Source organism: Eriocheir sinensis, chromosome 41, assembly GCF_024679095.1.
Source record: "Eriocheir sinensis breed Jianghai 21 chromosome 41, ASM2467909v1, whole genome shotgun sequence".
Taxonomy (NCBI): domain Eukaryota; kingdom Metazoa; phylum Arthropoda; class Malacostraca; order Decapoda; family Varunidae; genus Eriocheir; species Eriocheir sinensis.
This window is the reverse complement of record NC_066549.1, coordinates 15,939,881-15,952,271: the sequence shown is the minus strand read 5'-3', so window position 1 is coordinate 15,952,271 and position 12,391 is coordinate 15,939,881. Positions and strand designations below refer to the sequence as shown.

Sequence of the window (12,391 nt, the reverse complement as noted above, 5' to 3'; positions counted from 1 at the left end):
ACAACTAGGTAAATACAGAAGGGGAAATGGGAAGGGTGTGGGGAGGGAGGGGCAGAAGTGAGAGTCAGGTCATGTCCTGACTGAAGCCCTGACCTGACTCTCCCTCAGGACCTCACCCGACCCTCCCTCAGGACCTCACCTGACTCTCCCTTAGGACCTGACCGGACTCTCCCACTGTCCCTCCCTCCCCACACCCTTCTTGTTTTCATCCTCTCTATCTCTCCCTGTTTCCTCCACTTCTTTTCCTTGTTCTCCCTTCTGACATCCTCTATCTGTACTTTTTTTATCACTCACTCTGTCCCTCTCCTCCCTTTCCCCTTCCGTATTTTCCTAATTGTGATATAAAGGAAGTGACCTACGCTCATATTGTCCTTTCTCTAAGTATTCTTCCGTCCCGCTCAACAAACTAATTCCTGCGCGAAGTTCGTATTTACGAAGCAAAAATCAAAACAAGAATTATAGAATCATTTATTGGGACCGCGTCATCGCAGAAATAAGTCGTTCTGCTGTCCGCCACTCATGCGCACTAGAGGAATACACAGCAGGAAAAACATTAATTTGCCTGGTTTTGTTCTAGTTTGTTCACTTGTGATCTTTGTGAGCGGTGAGTGAAATAAAGAAACAATAAGCAAGTTGAATCTCTCTGCGAGCTATTTTGCAGCTGTGGCGGTGGGCAGTGGCGGGTGTACAACAGGCACTGAAAAGTCAATCATTTAATGATTTGTGACAAAAACAGTTTGCAGACTATTTCATAACACACCGGAAAAAAAGAAGTTCTGTCAGCCAGTGCTAGATAGGCGCACTCGTAAAATTTTACCATACCCGTAACGTAGGGCCCCACTGCCAACCTGGCAGCCTCACTGCCTCGAAATTCATCGCCAAGTGTTCTGTGCAACTATACAGACAATGTGAAGACAACATACACAATAAAAAAAAACTATATACCTACATTTACTAGGTTCATCAGTAATATTATATGTATTTTACATTTCAGCCGCTTGCAACAAACTTTCGGCGTTAATGGACTAAGTTCCCCTCTAATTAGTCTGTTATATTGAGGGTTTACTGTACTTGCGGCTTGAGTTCCAAATTTGGAAACTGAAAGGGAAGCTTGGGCGGGCTGGCCCAGCCCACCAAAGCCTACCCCCTATTGCCTTACTTAAACCTGACTGGGTCATTGTTGTTGTAAAGGCAATTTCAAGCCCACTACTGGACTGGACTGGACAGCGTGGGGAGACAGAGGCAGGGTAGCGGAGGGGTGTAGGAGGAGTGGGAGAGCTGTGTAAACAAACTGTTCCTCTACCCACAGCGGGATATTTGAAATGTCCGGCTAAGGTGTGAGGACAGCGGCAACCCACGCTGGGGTATTTGAAATGTTAACTCATTACTTAACCGTTCATAAACTGAAGCTACTTTCTCCCTAGGAATCAATGTACAGTACCCTCCCGAGTTTCACCCTTGCTTCGTTCCAAAGATATAGCGCTAAACTCGAGGATCGCAAAACTCGGGGTATTGAAAACACTGAATAAGCGCTGATTTGTTCCAACCCATGGAGAAGCTGACTTTTTTTTCCACTTTACTCCCTTATTATTTCAAAATACATATCTTGAAAAGAGGAAGAAAATGGGTAGAAAGATCAGGTTGTTTTGAAGCCGCAGCTGAAGGCAACTGCCTTATGATTGGCTGACAGTTCTAAAAAGACGCTTGTGATTTGCTGTGAGTCTGATGATGTCACCGACGGCGCTCACTCAATCGCGACCTCGCTGCCTTGAGGTGGTGTCACATTTGACGTTTTCCTCTAACTGCTGGGGCTACAGGCTACCACAGTTCCCCTTACGCCCAACCAGGAGCGAGTTGTACGTTGTCCGTAAGCTGGTGTCGCATTGGAACTTTTTCCTCCAACCGTGTTGGCGGTAGGGGCAACTGGCAACTCCAACTTTTCTGGGTGTCTGTCATGCACAGCCAATTTCGGTTGACCGTATCCACATCCACAACGTAAACGAAGCAGTCACCCTGTATCGACATGGCGCCATCTGCTAAAGTAATGACGATATGAAATCTTTGTGAATCTGAGGTTAACGTTTATAGTTAAATCAAGTTGTTGTTTTTTTTACCAAGGGCCATTATCACGCATCTCTGTGAATCCCGCCCCAACATGTGTGAACACTGTCAACACGGTCACCCAACTGAGGGAGTCTGAAGCTGCTGCTGTCACATTGGGCCTTTTTCCTCCAACTGCATTGGCGGTTGGGGCAAACGGCAACTCCAACTTTTCCGGGTGAGCGTCACACACAGCCAAGGTCAGTTGCCCATATCCACAACATGAACAAAGCAGTCGCCCTGTATCGACATGGCGTCGTCTGCTTATGTAAGGGCTGTCGCGGCTTGTGCTGCCATTACCGAAGTTATGAACTTGTTGCTGCAGTTAAATGGAAGGAGGAAGTGATTGTGGGCACGATTATGGCTTCAAAGATGGGAAGACAGGAGTGTTTACCCAAACCTTATAGAGAACTGTGCTGTGAAGACCGGTGTTGTGTTCCTGAGTCAATAAATAGCCTTTAGGCCATGGTTCAAGGGTAAATTCATGGGAAATAGCATCTTGAAATTTAAAAAAAAAAACTGTTTTGATATGCATATGCAAGCCCATAATTTTGACAGATTTTTTGGGGGGGCATCATCATAGGTTCATGAGGTGGCGGGAGCTGGCAAGTGAAGTGAGAATAGCCATGCTGTCGGAGAATGCGTGAGAACAGCTCTGTTTTTCAACAAGTCTTTGTTTGTTTACATTTGCTTCTGAGCATGCGTATAGTTCACGGGAGGACAGCCAGGAACACAACACCAGGAGTTCTACAATTTTCATAGACTGGAAAAAAAGTTTTTAGACCTGAGACCTGTGGTTCCACAGCACGGGGTGTTCTCTTATCTTATCAATTAAATAGTAAAGAAAGGTGTCTGCCAGTCCACTTTACGTGTCTCTTGGTGGACCATCTTCCATCTTCCACTCCTCAACCACTACTGTCATTGGTTTGTTAATATCCATCCATGTGGTTGCTCGTACCCACAACCGTTTTCCATCCGTATGGACAAACGACAACCCTCACCCGGGTGGGCATACAGGTAACCGCGGTTGCCTGTACCCCGAATGGTTGGAGGGAAACGGTCAGTGTGACACCGCCTTTTAGGGCAGCGCGCATGACGTTGATGGTAGGAAGACATGACACGTACGTATCAAAGCAGCGTGAAACTTGGGACAACAATGCGCGAAAGTCAGGATGGTAAGAATTTAGGAATAAGTGCAAAACTCGAGGATCACGAAACTCGGATACCGCGAAACTCAGGAGGGTACTGTAAAATGAATTAATCTGTTTCTGGACCCCAGATGGTTACTTATTTAAACTTTAACAATAGTTTTTTGTGCACAAAGTCATAACATAAAACCAATGGAAATCAATAAATCTAACAAAAAAAGATAAATACAATACTAAACAGATATAATATAGCTAGACGAAAACTTAATTTAATTTTACCATACCTGTAAAGAGGAGAGTTGACAGTTCAATAGGCAGTGTCACACTGGCCATTTTCCTTCAACCGTTGGGGCTACGGGCAACTGTGGTTACCTTTAAGCCCAACTATTGGTGTGGGTACAATCAACTGTGCGGCTGTATGTCAACAAACAGACAACAGCAGTGGTTGAGGAGTGAGGAGCAATGGATGATGGCATACCAAGAGACTTGTAAAGTGGACTGGCAGAGCAGCTTTGTTTACCAATTAATTTAATTGCTGTGGGACAAGTTTAAAAAAAAATTCTCAATTCTATGAAAATTATAGGACGCCCGATCTTTACTGCACAGTTCTCTGATGAGGTTTGGGTAAACACTCCTGTCCTCTTGTCCTTGAAGCCATGATCGTGCACACAACTGCTTCTTCCTTCCATTTAACTGCAGCAACAAGTCCATAACTTGAGTAACAGCAGCAAAATCCACAATAGCCCTTACTTTATTAGCAGACGGCACCATGTTGATGTGACTGATTTGATTACACTGTGGATAGGGGCAACCAACCATGGTCGCGTGCATGATGCACACCCAAAAAAGTTGGAATTGCTGGTTGCCCCTTCCACCTAAGCGGTTGGAGGAAAAAGGCCCTGTATGACACCAGCTTTAATAAGCGGAAGGTGATGAGGAAGGGAAAGGGAAGAGATGTTATTGTTTGGAAGGGTAGTCTCCTTCCATATGAAATTTAGCAAAACCTACACAGCAACTGACGGTCTCCAGCCAAAACTCCCGACTTGTCGCCCCATGATGTTGCCGACTTATGAGTTTGTAGCTCGAGACACTGTTCATCACCCGAGATGTTTTTTTTTCAGAAAATTTGTTCATGAAACGATTCGTTCATGATGAGAGGAGTTTGTGAACCGAGGTTCAACTGTATTACTAATGTTATTGACCTAGTCGTAAGTACCAAAAGTCGTAAGGTGCAAATGTCGTAACTTGAGAACTTCCAGTATTTTGCTTCGATTTTACATATGATGTTTTTTTGTCAACAAGGCATCTATCAGCTTCTAACCTTCTCTCTGATTGCCAGATTCCACAAGGGGCATTCTGCTGGTGACTTTTTTGCCTGCCTAACTGACTCCTGGTCATCCTCTCTTAGCCATTTCAGTGAACTTTTGCTGTTGCCTTAGACATCTTGAAAGCTTTTGACAGAGTCTGGCACAAGTCTTTCCTTTCTAAACTATCCTCATCTGGTTTGTATCCCTCTCTCTCTGCTTTTATCTCCAGTTTCCTTTCCAACCAACCTATCTCTGCTGTGGTAGATGGTCACTGTTCTTCCCCTAAACCTATTAACAGTAATGTCACACCGGGCTCTGTTCTATATCTCACTCTGTTGTTCATTAACCCGTCCACTGCAATTGGCTTAGATTTGGCCTTCACTGGTAGCCTAGTAACATATACTCCCAGGTCTTTCTCTGCCTCTGTGGTCGATAGTGGAGTGTTTCCCATGTGGTATTGGTATGCTGGATTTCCCCTCCCAAGGTTCATGACTACATTTTCCTTCATAGAATTGTAGCAGCCACTTTTTGTTCCATTCCTGTAAGTTGGTGATGTTTTCTTGTAGGAAATCCGCAATCAAGGGGTTAACAATCTTTCAATAACAAACTCTCCAATCCATTTGTATGCTGACAACTACACTCTGCATTTCTCAACATCATTTAGCAGAAGACCTTCCCTACAGGAATTACTAGAAGTCTTCTACCTCTTCAATTCTGCCACAGTGGTGCTTCTCTTTCTATCTTCAGTCTATATTTTCATGCTGACTGCTCTTCTGAACTTGCTAACTGCATGCCTCCCCTTTTCCAATGGCTCCAATGGACAAGACTTTCTACTCTTGCTCATAAATATACCATCCAAATCCCTTAGGCAAGAGTTAACCAATATCATTCTTTTATCCCTTCTGCTGGTAAACTCTGGAATAGCCTTCCTTTGTTTGTATTTCCTCCTGTCTTTGACTTCAATTCTTTGACGAGGAGAGTATCAAGACTCCTCTCCACCCAAAATTGGCTTCTCTTCAGGCCTCTCATCCTGTTGTTGTTGTTGTTTTTTGTTGTTGTTGGAGCATCATCTAGCAGGCTCTTTTTGTCATTGTATTTGTTTATTGTCCTTGAGCTGCCTCACTTGTAAAAAAATAAAAAAATAAAATAAAAAAGTTCCCTCCTTGGTAGTATCCCATCTATTAATTCTACTCAGTCTGTTTCTTCCGCTGCTTCTCTACACTTTCCTCCTCCTTCACTTCCAATTACAGCTTCTTCCATACTTTTTTATTTTGTTCTTCAGTACAACATGGTAGGTGAAGTGTCTCATAACATATGCCCCCATTAATTGATTGACTGATTGTCGTGCACATCAGCATCATGCTCCCATTCAGCTACAGCAAACATTTTGTGCCAGTTTTTTGCAAAAGATTTTAAATATATATAGATCTATATATATAGATATATATATATATATATATATATATATATATATATATATATATATATATATATATATATATATATATATAATATATAATATATAATATATATTTATTTTATTTTTTTTTTTTTTTTTACAGCAAAGGAGACAGTTTAAGGGCACACAAAAAGCAAACATTAGTAATAAAAAAAAAAGCCCGCTACTCACTGCTCCTAAAAAGAATCCAAAGTGGTGGCCGAATGGTTGGTCAGTTTCGGGAGGAGAGGTGTCCTGATACCTCCTCTTGAAAGAGTTTAAGTCGTAGGCAGGAGGAAATACAGATGAAGGAAGATTGTTCCAGAGTTTACCAGCGTGAGGGATGAAAGAGTGAAGATGCTGGTAAACTCTTGCATAAGGGGTTTGGACAGTATAGGGATGAGCATGAGTAAAGTCGAGTGCAGCGGGCCGGCGGGAGGGGGAGGCATGCAGTTAGCAAGTTCAGAAGAGCAGTCGTGGAAATATCGATAGAAGATAGAGAGGCAACATTTGGCGGAATTTAAGAGGTAGAAGACTATCAGTATGAGGAGGAGAGCTGATGAGACGAAGAGCCTTTGCCTCACTCTGTCCAGAAGAGCTGTGTGAGGGAGCCCCCACACATGAGATGCATACTCCATACGAGGCGGACAAGGCCCCTGTATATGGACAGCAACTGTGCAGGGGAGAAGAACTGGCGGAGACGGTACAGAACGCCCAGCCTCGAGGAAGCTGATTTAGTAAGAGATGAGATATGAAGTTTCCAGTTGAGATTTTGAGTTAAGGATAGACCGAGGATGTTTAGTGTTGAGGAAGGTGATAGCTGGGTGTTGTCAAAGAATAGGGATAGTTGTTTGGAAGATTAGCTTGCCGAGTGGATAGGTGGAGAAACTGTATATATATATATATATATATATATATATATATATATATATATATATATATATATATATATATATATATATATATATATATATATATATATATATATATATATATATATATATATATATATATATATAAAAAGGAGGCAGCTCAAGGATGCAAAAAAAGAGGAAACAAAAAGTTCACAACGGTGCCGCTCCTGCAAACAGTATCCAGAAGGATCCGAAATAGAGAGACCCGGGTCATTTGCAGCAGTATCTTGATACTCCCCTCTTGAAAAAAGCTGTCACAGGCAGGAAGATATACAGACAAAGGAAGGCTGTTCAAGTTTACCTATTAGAATGCGGTAATACTTCTAAGTTATTGTAAGTAGGCTCAACCACTTTTCCCAACATTTAGAAGTATTGTCTTTTCCTGGATCTTGGTGCACACACTATTCATCAAGGAATGGTAGAATGAGTACAATCAACATGTTTGAAATAGACAGAATGATGATATAGTAGCAGTCTACCTTTATCACACCTTGTATTACACTGCCTCTTTCAAACATCTTGTTTAACCTTCTCACACACCGTAAGTTTCCAATAAGTTTCTGTTCCACTCATCATGCATTTCTCAGGCCCAACCGGCCTTTTTTTGCCGCCGCGATACTCAACATTCCCGGACGTATTTTACCCTCACAGATATATTGTACCCCAATAAATTTGGTATCAATGGCTTCATAAAGACTTGTACTAGAACATGCACAAATGAAAATAGAGGAAAATATATATATAAACAATACAAATTTGTTTCAAGTCTCCGTATAGAGTATTGTAAACAATAAATCCTAAGTACCAACTCTTCCCCACTTGCTAGCTCGAAATTTTGTGGGCCAACTTTTTTAGCTGAATATATGTTTCGAAGCAGAATTTAGTGAGGATTCTTATGGTATCCTCAAAATCCTCATACGCTTATTAATTCCTGAGTTACACCAAGAAAACTGTATTTTTTTCCTCCCGTCAGAGTAGGTTAACAACTAAAAATCGCTCAAAGCTCTTCATCTACGCTCCTAAGAAAGGTTGCCATATGTTACCATTAAGAAACTTATCCCAACAAATGACGCTCCCAAATTTGACGCACTTTCACCGAAAACATTTTTTATCATTTTTTTTACTTTTATGACACATTTCGCATCATCGTGCGCCAGGACCTTTAACCCTTTGATGACACTAAACGCGTCATCGTGCGCAAGAGGGTTAATATTTATTGTACTATTCTACTGAGATTTAAGCAGTATAGCAAGTCAGCATCCAGCAAGGAAATGTGCTCCTAAATATGAGGAAACAAAAAACCTTAAGACAACAGCTGTGAAATATTACTGAATTTCAATCAAGCTCACAAAACAGTTGCCAAAATACATATGGGGCAGCTATTTGAGTATTTTAAACATCACGAAACTCACAAAACTAAGCACCACACTAACAAAAGAAAGAAGAAAAGGACAAGAAAAGACATATTACCCTATGAGTTATTCCTAAGAGGGAATTCTCTAAAGGAACAAAAAAACAGATATATGGATAAGATAGGTAAGAAATTAGAAACTTTTGGATCACCTAATACAAATATTTTTGATTCCTAGTTTCAAGATTGGATTTTTTCCCATACTTTGAATAATGTTAATTTCATCTAATTATGTCCCTATTGAAACAAAGTATAATGCATTTACTTCTTCAAAGAGTTGGTGATGAGGAGATGGACATCCTGTCTTTCATCTAGCAATAACATGGCTCCAAGGTATCCAATGCGCTTGTCTGTGAAGCGTGGTGAGGCTATCAACTTGAGACACTCCATCTGGCCAAAGTGAGCAGGGTACCTGTATGGGGTAAATGTGGTTTAATCAAATAATTTTGACATATTACAGAACAAAATTAAATTAAATACTTCCATATATACAGAGAGGTCCTCAAATTATGAAAATAACATCTAACCCACTACAGGAGGGGTCAGCCCTTCTTGACCACATACATGGGGATACTCCACTGCTTGGCTGTGTAGGTTTGCACTCATATTTCATCACTATATTCACACTTGTTTTAATCCTTGTACTGTTTCCCGTGGTATTTCAAGATGTTTGAAATATATAACTAACACAAAATAAGTTCTGCTCTTTTACTTTTGATTATCAAAATTGTACAGACTGTGGATTTACCCAAACCATACTCACTACTTAGATCTGCTGCAATTATTCCACTTTCTTGCTTACAAAATAATTTTCTTAAATTCTAACATGATAATCTTTGAGTTAATGGTATTCAAACTGGTAACACAGCACCTGCAGCTACCTTCCCTATATGGCGGTCTTTGAATACAAGCTGGGTTAACCCCTATAGAGTGTGTGATGGGTTTTCCAACATAACTTTGAAGTTTGCATGGGTTTTATTAGGTCCACACAGTTCCTCCGTGCCATTCTCAGTGTTTCCGTGACCATAACAATGGCAGGAGGAGAGTTTTTTTGGATCTTCCTCATTTGATTCTGCACCTGAGTATCCACAGCAAGTGACCTCGATTCCAAAAGAGCATAACCACAATTGGGAGAGCTGAAAGTGACTTTTTCAAGCCTCAAAAGTAGTGCTAGGAGTGAACAGAATGACGGCAGAAGCGTTGAACTCCAACCTCTTGACTTATCAGGAAGGTTGAGCCCCATTATTGTGCAACTTCGCTTTGGTGGCTATCCTGTCAATCAATCTCATTACGGTGATGGTGGAAGTGATATTGAAACACCTGAGGATGCATCCCGCCACTCTTCAGGGTTACCAAATTCAGAATATAAGGGTAATGAAGGGGCTTTGTAGCGGGGTTGAGCTCAGCGAGGGAGAGGACCGCTCGCCACACAGCACCATGCACACACTACACATTTCACAAAAACAAAGGACTCCTCTGAACAAAGAGCAGCAGCAAGATAAAAGTTACTGCACCTCATCACATCACCACAAAAACACTACATGATGTAGAGACTTTGGGTTTGTGGCAGATTGAAGAGGAAGGATGGATAGAGGAAATGCTCATAATTTTTAAAGTTATTGACTTAGGCAGAGCTGTGAAATTGATAATGGAGAATGAGCAATTTTCAGGAAAATGCCAGAATATTGCCACAATTTAGGGGTTAAGTCCACTTGTCTAGGTGTGGCCTCTATTTAATTATCTTTCTGACTATCTTTCTGGTTAATGGCTGAAGTTATGTTGCACATCAATTGCATGAAAATAAATATTTTCATGGTTTAGTAAACGTCCTCAGAAGATCAGCGGATGCCATTTTGCTGTCAGAACAGCTAGTAAACGTCCTCAAAAGATCAGCAGATGCCATTTTGCTGTCAGAATAGCTAGTAAACGTCCTCAGAAGATCAGCAGATGCCATTTTGCTGTCAGAACAGCTAGTAAACGTCCTCAAAAGATCAGCAGATGCCATTTTGCTGTCAGAATAGCTAGTAAACGTCCTCAGAAGATCAGCAGATGCCATTTTGCTGTCAGAACAGCTAGTAAACGTCCTCAAAAGATCAGCAGATGCCATTTTGCTGCCAGAACAGCTAGTAAACGTCCTCAGAAGATCAGCGGACGCCATTTTGCTGCCAAAACAGCTAGTAAACGTCCTCAGAAGATCAGCGGACGCCATTTTGCTGCCAGAACAGCTAGTAAACGTCCTCAGAAGATCAGCGGATGCCATTTTGCTGCCAGTGAGATGCCGTTACCATAGTGGCGAGGTGCGCAATTGGCAAGACCACCTGCGCAAATGGTGGGATGATGGCTGCAAATCAAGGCCACGCAAATGGCGAGGGCGCAAATGGCGAGGGCGCAAATGGCGAGGGCGCAAATGGTGAGTGCGCAAATGGTGGTTTTACTGTAGTGGAGAGCTAATCCTATATTTCTCACCATGTTGTACGTATCACTGAATATCCGATTTATATGACTCTCTGGCTGATTATTATCTTGCATTATTACTCCCAGGTCTCTCTCTTCGTGTACTTTCTTTAATGTTTCACCATCTCCCATTTTATATGTCCATTTTGGTCTTGCTTCACTTTTTCCCATTTCCATAACATGACATTTCTTCACATTGAATTTCATCCCCCATTCCATACTTCATTTCCAAATCTTGTTTAGGTCTTCTTGCAGAGTTTCACAGTCTTTACTGTTTCTTATAGGTCTGAGCAGTTTTGCATCGTCTGCAAACAGGTTCATTATAACTATTTACTCCCTCAGTCATGTCATTAATATATACTAGGAAAAGTATTGATGCCAGTACTGATCCCTGAGGCACTCCACTCTCTACATTTCTCCATTCCAACTGCATGTCCTTTACCAATGTTCTCATCTCTCTTCCCCTTAGGTAGCCTTCCATCCAGTTCTTCATTGTCCCTTTCAATCCTCCTTTATTTTCTAGTTTCCATAGCAGTCTTGTATGTGGAACTTTGTCAAACGGCTTCTTCAGGTTCAGGTAGATGCAATCAACCCATCTGTCCCTTTCCTATCTGTGCGTGTGTGTGTGTGTGTATTTACCTAGTTGTGACATACGGGAAAAGAGCTACGCTCGCGCTGTTCCGTCTCCATATCCTCCCTTATCCAACTTTTCCTTAAAATCATGAATGTTTCTTTCACAAACCACCTCCTCCTCCAGTCTGTTCCATGGCTCAGTGCTTCTGTTTGGGAAGCTACACTTTTTCACATCTCGCCTACACGTGGTCGCCCACAACTTCTTTCCACGTCCTCTCGTTCCTCTCTCGTTCCACACACGCAGGTCCTCTCTGTACAGATTCTCCACCCCACTCGCCACCCTGTACACCGCTATCAGGTCTCCTCTTTCTCTTCTCTCCAGGGTTGTGAGCCCCATGCTATTGAGTCTCTCCTTGTAAGTCCGATCCCTAAGTTCCAGTACCATCTTAGTTGCCATTCTCTGTGCTCTTTCCAGCTTTCTTATATTCTTCTTTTTGTGAGGAGACTAGACCACCGCTGCATACTCCAACCTTGGCCTTATCATTGTAACTATTATTTTCTTCATCTCTTCGTCCAAATACACAAATGCCGCCCTTATGTTCTACAGCAAATTCATAGTTTGTCCCGTTATCCTGTTGATGTGTTTGTCCGGTGACATGTTCTCTGAGATAGTCACTCCCAAATCTTTTTCTTTCATTCCTCTGCATATTATCTCACTTCCCATCTTATAATCATATTCACATCTTCTACCACTCCAACCAAACTCTATTTTTTTACATTTCCCAAGGTTGAATTCCATCTTTCATGTACCATTCCACTCCCAGATTTTGTCCAGGTCCCTCTGCAATGCCTCACAGTCCTTCACATCATTGACTCGTCTCAATAGCTTTGCATCACCTGCAAACAAACTCACATAGCTGGTCACTCCGTCCACCATATCATTTATATAAACAGCAAACATTATTAGCGCCAACACCGAACCTTGTGGGACCCCACTCATCACTGGGCACCAGTTGGAAACCCTGTCCCTGATTATTGTCCTCATT

The 12,391-nt window shown here is 41.9% G+C and overlaps 1 protein-coding gene across 4 annotated transcripts in view; it reads right to left on the bottom strand.

Annotated features, from left to right (window-relative positions):
• Positions 1-12,391, bottom strand: part of LOC127009736 (AP-1 complex subunit gamma-1-like) — a 179,686-nt gene that overhangs the window by 137,925 nt on the left and 29,370 nt on the right. For all 4 annotated transcript variants that reach the window (XM_050883114.1, XM_050883117.1, XM_050883116.1 and 1 more), the window contains exon 4: positions 8,584-8,730. In XM_050883114.1, the coding sequence (XP_050739071.1) occupies positions 8,584-8,730 (147 nt within the window). The remainder of the gene's footprint in view (positions 1-8,583; positions 8,731-12,391) is intronic.